Source organism: Papaver somniferum, chromosome 7 (assembly GCF_003573695.1).
Source record: "Papaver somniferum cultivar HN1 chromosome 7, ASM357369v1, whole genome shotgun sequence".
NCBI classification, from domain to species: Eukaryota; Viridiplantae; Streptophyta; class Magnoliopsida; order Ranunculales; family Papaveraceae; genus Papaver; species Papaver somniferum.
This window is the reverse complement of record NC_039364.1, coordinates 90237694-90243867: the sequence shown is the minus strand read 5'-3', so window position 1 is coordinate 90243867 and position 6174 is coordinate 90237694. Positions and strand designations below refer to the sequence as shown.

The 6174-nt window shown below is 35.1% G+C and overlaps 1 protein-coding gene across 2 annotated transcripts; it reads left to right on the top strand.

The window, feature by feature from the left end:
- The first annotated feature begins 357 nt into the window (after positions 1 to 357).
- Positions 358 to 3972, top strand: LOC113297846 (uncharacterized protein C1450.15-like). Of its 2 annotated transcripts, XM_026546420.1 has the most exons (9): positions 358 to 569; positions 816 to 1177; positions 1262 to 1327; positions 1420 to 1462; positions 1847 to 1901; positions 2000 to 2048; positions 2682 to 2749; positions 2905 to 3013; positions 3527 to 3972. In XM_026546420.1, the coding sequence occupies exons 2-9, from the start codon at positions 992 to 994 to the stop codon at positions 3641 to 3643; spliced, it is 693 nt and encodes a 230-aa protein (XP_026402205.1). In that variant the 5' UTR covers positions 358 to 569; positions 816 to 991; the 3' UTR covers positions 3644 to 3972. The 2 variants fall into 2 exon arrangements, with proteins under 2 accessions (XP_026402205.1, XP_026402204.1); XM_026546419.1 differs by having other exon boundaries at positions 358 to 1177.
- The last annotated feature ends 2202 nt before the right edge of the window (positions 3973 to 6174 follow it).

Genomic DNA, 6174 nt, shown 5'->3' with positions numbered 1-6174 from the left:
TGTACTTGGAAAACCTCTACAGTAGACAATCTAACCACATTACTTTAGTTGTAGAACCTTTGCCTGTGAGGCAGTATTGGAAACCACCTGCAGCTTCCTTTATTAAAGTTAATTGTGATGCTTCATATGACTCAAATACAAGACTAACTGGCATTTCTTTGATCTTACGTGATTTTGCAGGAACCTGGAGAGGCAGTTTCACCAAATGCTATGCAGGAATAAGGAGCTTGGAGCAAGCAGAGTGTTTAGCTTTTTATGAGGCAGTTACATGGAACTTGGAATTGCAGATTACACACATCATTATAGAGACAGATCTGCAAAGTATTGAAGGTTATATAAACAATGTTGCACAAGGAATCTCTTGGAAAGTGAAACTATTCTGTTGGACGCTATGGATAAGCTTTGTTTTTTTAATAGATGGGAATGCTCTTTTGTTCCTAGGAAATGTAATAAACCTGCTGATGTTCTTGCAAAACATAGCAGAAATTTTAGAGTTAACAGGGTCTGGTTAGATAGCCTCCCTGATTTCATTCGGTCTCGGATATTGTCAGACAATTCATTCCACTATGGTTAATTAAATTCTTCATCTTTGCATAAAAAAAAAAATTACTCTATTTAATCAGCTGTATTTTTAATCAATAATTTTAGCATGCTTTAAGATTTTGATATTGAAGAAAATCAAAACGAATGATGTATTGATTGTTTTCCGATACTAGGGTTTCTCGTCAATCATCTTAATCAAGTGACTAAACTAGATTATTTTTTGATGATTGCTGCCTTCAAATGCACAAACTGAATGTTACTTGTGTTACCAGTCTTCAGGATTGTGCTCACTGGAGTTCGACTTGGCAGCTTTAGTCTTCTCTCGTTTGGTGCAACTGGAGAGCAAACTTGGGCTAGATCCATCCACCCCTTTGGAAATCACCGAGATCTCTCAACGAGTACCTATTCTGAAGTAGAGAGTAACGAGTAGAACACTCGAAGAGTAAAAATGGAGAAAAAAACAGACACAAATCAGTCTATCAGAGGCCGGCATCCCAACTCCGTTACGGTTTCTGCATCGTTTTTATTACACTCAAGCTCTGTTTTGGGATTAGCAATTACATACTGGGTTGCTCAAATTTTTTTCTCTATTAATCTCATCTCTAATCCAACTCAAACCCTAATTCTCTTCTGGGTAATTAAAACTAAACTTTTTCATCTTTCGTATTGTTCATTTTAAATTTGATTAACCTAATTTGTTTCTGTTGGGATTTTAAAGGTTGTTCAAAGTCCAATTTTGATCTTACTTTACAGTCTCTTACGACAAGATCCTCAACAATGCTCTGTAAGTTACAAGAGTTACCTCTTTAGACTTTTTTCGTCCCTTCAGAATTATGGATAAGTTATTTTGGGACTTATTAGTGGTTTGATTAACAGTACTGGAAGGCAGTAGGGCGAGGAATGATTGGTCTACCCATTGGTATGTTATAAACCATATTATGATTGCTATTACATTGTTCGGAAATTTTAGAGATTCTTTATTGAAATACAGTTCATATTCATGTTTTTTATTTTATCTGCGTTTTACTTAAATGTGAAATGAAAAGATCGGGTAATCATGAACTGAAGCTGTTTGATTGAAGCGCTAGATAAATATGCTTCAATGAGCTAAATGTGAAATGAAAAGTTTAAGGTAGTCATGAATTGCTCATGTCCGACTTATGTCCTGGATGATTTTTTTTTTTTTGCTTCCCTTAATTAGTTGGTAGATTTATCATCTTTTTCTAATGGAATTTGTTTATGTATGAATTGTTCTTAATCTCCGTACTATGTTTACGAAGAAAATGTTGAAATAAACTTGCAGGGGCACTGATAATGACATTTTGCGGTGTTATGTTGGGCGCACCGATTGGGATTCAGTGAGTAACAGATTATTATTGTGGAGCCTAAAATTAGTAATGTGTGGTCTTTAGTATTTTCCTTCATGGATTAAGGTGTGTGTTTTGCATTGGGACAGGGATTTAGGAAAGACAATTAACTGGGCTCTTCTCATGTCATTGTTCACCGTGAGTACTCAATGCATTTCCCTTGTTCTGTCCCTTCTGAAATTCTGCGATGGTTATTTTATTCTTAAACTCTTAGTTGTGATTGGGTTTTGTGAAGTTTGGGTACAAAATTCCCGACTTTCTCTTGGCTTCCTATTTTTTATTAAGTTTTTGTGCTAAGAAGTGGAAATTGCTTACTAGTTGTTCCACATGTAGTTTATTCAGGGCAATAAAGGAGACTTCAGTTGGCAGAAATAAGCCACTAGAAGAATTCATTGTTTCTCTTTTACTCAAGGAATGTGTTGTTTCTCTTCAACACTATTCATGTCGATGAGAGGCAAAAGCTGTTTAAACACAAAATAATGAGTTGATATTTGAGTGATTGAAAGATGTACATGGAAATACTCCTGTAGTCAAAGATGATTGGAAGCTTCTGAAATTTCCTCTCCCTGCCTTCCCCCTCCCTCTTGTCTTCTTTAATAATTGTTTTGTATACCTCTGCAGTCTGCAGCTTATTTTTTCCAGATTCTTTTTGTTCTTTCATAGTAACATTACTTCTGCGATCTTCTGCTGTTTGAGTTCTTTCGCTTGTAAAGTATTAACTTTACCATACTAAACATGGCTTACTGCCTGGACCTTTTTACTTGTGCCTAGGTTGTTCCAACTGCTTGTGTTTTTGGGTCATCAAGTAAAGATTGGCAGCGTATATTTGCACATGCTGAGTAAGACTTCTCTTCTTTATTTCGCATTGTCCTTTTTTCCTTCTCTTTTTATCCTTGTATTGGTATGGGTACTGTAGATTTCAGAACCTGGAGTGATTTTAGGTATGCAGTCTTTTTTGCGATTTTATATTGAAAATAGAGTAATCTAATCTCAGGCCTGGTGGAGTTATTGATTATATCATCTGTATACCATCTCATGCTGCTCTTCTTGGAGCCTGGTTTGGAGCTTGGCCTATGCCACTTGATTGGGAGAGGCAATGGCAGGTGATGATCACAGCTCTTAGAATTATTATTATTTGTCCGTCAGTCAGGGATGTGTTTTTGTTACTTATTGAGAATTTCTTAAAAGTCTGTAGGGTAGTACTCCATTTGTTTCTTCTTATAATAGTCATGAATTAGCAGTCACTTGGAATTGAAAATCATTTTTGGTTTATCAAGTTGGGAAATTCATGATGGACCCCTCTTCAAATCATGTTTGTGCTTAACTACGTAACTTAACTACAACTTAGACTCCCTCAAGGTAGACTCAGAGTAGTGAAACTTGAGTCCTGGGTAACTTCTCAGTTACATAGGAAATATTAGTGCATAGCTCATTAGAGTATCTTAAATTCAGTTCACAGAATTCGTTATGCCTTTTGCTGCTTTGCTGAGCAGGTTATTAAATGTATTGTCAAAGAAAAACACTATAACTCACATGTTCGACCTTATTTAATATCCGGTTCTTTGTTTCTGCTGTCAATTTTATTGATTCCTAAATGTTACCTCTTCCTCGTGTAGGACTGGCCCGTCTGTGTCAGTTACGGAGCAGTAGCTGGCTATTTTATTGGAATTGTGGTTTCTCTAGGGTTTGCTCTTGTGTTAGGCGAAACAAGAGAACTTGTCAAAGAAGAATGACCTAATCGTAGCTTATTATAATCCAATTATTACTCTTCCTGTTGAAATTCATTTGCGTAATCCAACTAATGGGTATAATTGAGACACGTTAGGACCTCAATGTCCGTGGAAAGTAACTTCCAATTTTGCTGAAAATGATACAAGATCTATTAGGAATACTAGTCATAGTATGTCTTGGTCTTAGTCAATATTAATGGTCAAGTCAAGTCACAGTTTGGATGACTTAAGAATGTAATAAATACTCTTAATTGTGTCTGAAAACACACTGTCTGTGTATTGAGAAAAACAAATTTTAATACAAAACTTTTCTTCTCTTTAGTTTCTAATAATTCACATGGTATCAGATAGGTTATGATCCAAACCCTAATTTTTTTCACACAAATTTCTTCAATCAAGCTTAATATCTTTTTCAATACCTTTTCTGGCTGATTACCTATCAATTATAACAAAATTTTCTTTTTCCAAGAATTTTTCATCAAGAACATCTGAGTTCTTGAAATATCTTTGATCTGGGTGTTTAATATTGCTATGCTTACCTACGAAAGGCGTCGTAAGAGAGTTAATCACGTCGACAACAACCTTCACACAGACACAATGTCTTCCGCTGATGCATCTGGTAATTCTCTGAATTTTCAACTTCGCGTTTACCAATATCACAAACTTTGTTTCATTAAAGTTAGATGGTTCAAATTTTCTCCTCTAGCGAGATCAGTTTGAGTCAATATTAATTACAACGGATTTGTATGGACATGTTACTGGTGAAATCCAAGAACCTCAGGAGATAATCTTAGTTGATGGGGTTCGAATTCTGAATCCAAGATGGGTTCATTGGAGAAAAATGGATAGATTTGTTGTTGGTTGTTTAAAAGCAACTTTTACTACAACTATTTCTGGTGATGTATTTGGGTTAACTTCTTCTAGGGAAATTTGGGATTATCTTGAATCCAGTTTTAGATCTCAATATCTTGCTAGGAAAAATATGTTAAGGGCACAATTATTTGGAATCAAGAAAGGAAATCTGACTATAATGGCGTATCTACACAAAATAAAAGAGATTGCAGATTCTCTGGCTGCTATTGGAGAAAAAGTAAGTGATTCTGATTTGTTGATGCATGCTCTAAATGGATTAGGAAGGGAATATGACAACTTTGTAATTTCTGCTCAAAATAGGGATACTCCTTACTCTTTTGGTGAATTGAAAGCAAGGCTCATTGCTCATGAACAATCGATTAGTGATCAAAATAGAGATAGCACTGTTATTTTTGATGCTCAAAATCCTGCTGCATTTTATGGAAGAAATACAAATGGTTCAGGGTATAATCAAAGTAATGGGAACAAGAGGAAAAATGGGTCTCCTTCAAATTATGGAAATAACAAGAATAATAATGGTTCCAAACAAAATGTGCAATTTCCACATAATAATAATGGTGATACAAGAGGTGCTTCTTCATCCAATGGTGATTCTAGAAGAGGACAATATGACTTCTCTCAAGCGGAATGTCAAATTTGTAGAAAGAAAGGTCACTATGCAAGTCGTTGTCACTTTAGGTATTATCCGCCACCAACTACTGGTTTTGTGGGAGTTTCTGATTCTTCACTTCAACAACCACATGGACATAATTGTGGAAATGGCGGTGCTAGTACTTCACAGGATATCTCTGGTTTTAATATGAGTGTTATGTCTGCTAATGATGATCCTTCCAGTTCTACTCAATGGCTTTCTGATTCTGGTGCATCTGCTCATATGACTGGGGATTCTTCATTACTTCATAATACTTCTTCTTATAAGGGAAAAAGTAATGTTGTCATTGGAAATGGTAAGTCCTTACCTATTTCTTTAACTGGAACTTCAAATTTATGCACTCCTACTACAAATTTCAAATTACATCAGGTGCTTCATGTACCAGATATGAAACAAAATTTACTGTCTATAGGTCAGTTTACTACAGATAACAATTGTTATTTTAGACTTGATCCTAAAGGCTATGAGATTAGAGACTTGTCCACTGATGTTGTTTTAGCAAAAGGTAGAATAATAAATAATCTTTATCCCATATCTTCTTCATCTTTTCATCATGCTTTTTCCTCTTTGAATGCATCTCCAGAGTTGTGGCATTCTAGATTAGGACATCCATCTACTAAAATTATTCAACATCTTAATTCTTCTAAGAATATTGTTCTTACTTCTTCAAAATCAAATTCTTTATGCCATCCATGTCAACTTGCTAAAAGTAAGAGATTGCCTTTTCAAACCTCTTTATCTCATACACTTACTCCTTTATCTTTAATCCACTTTGATGAATGGGGACCTTCTCCAGTTTGCTCTTTGCAAGGTTATAGATACTATATTCTATTTGTTGATGATTGTAGCAGGTTTCATTGGATATATCCAATGGAACTAAAATCTGATGTCTTGAAATGCTTTGTTCATTTTAAAAATTTAACTGAGAATTTGTTTTCTACCAAAATTAAATCCTTTCAAACTGATAGTGCTTCTGAACTTATCAAAGGTCCATTAGGAAATTATCTCA

Bases quoted from the DNA above. Each gene is read 5' to 3' on its own strand.
- LOC113297846 (XM_026546420.1), top strand. From the start codon at position 992: ATGGAGAAAAAAACAGACACAAATCAGTCTATCAGAGGCCGGCATCCC. The intron at 1,463-1,846 runs GTATGTTATAAA...ATAAACTTGCAG, and splicing joins AATGATTGGTCTACCCATTG to GGGCACTGATAATGACATTT. The intron at 3,014-3,526 runs GTGATGATCACA...TTCCTCGTGTAG, and splicing joins ATTGGGAGAGGCAATGGCAG to GACTGGCCCGTCTGTGTCAG.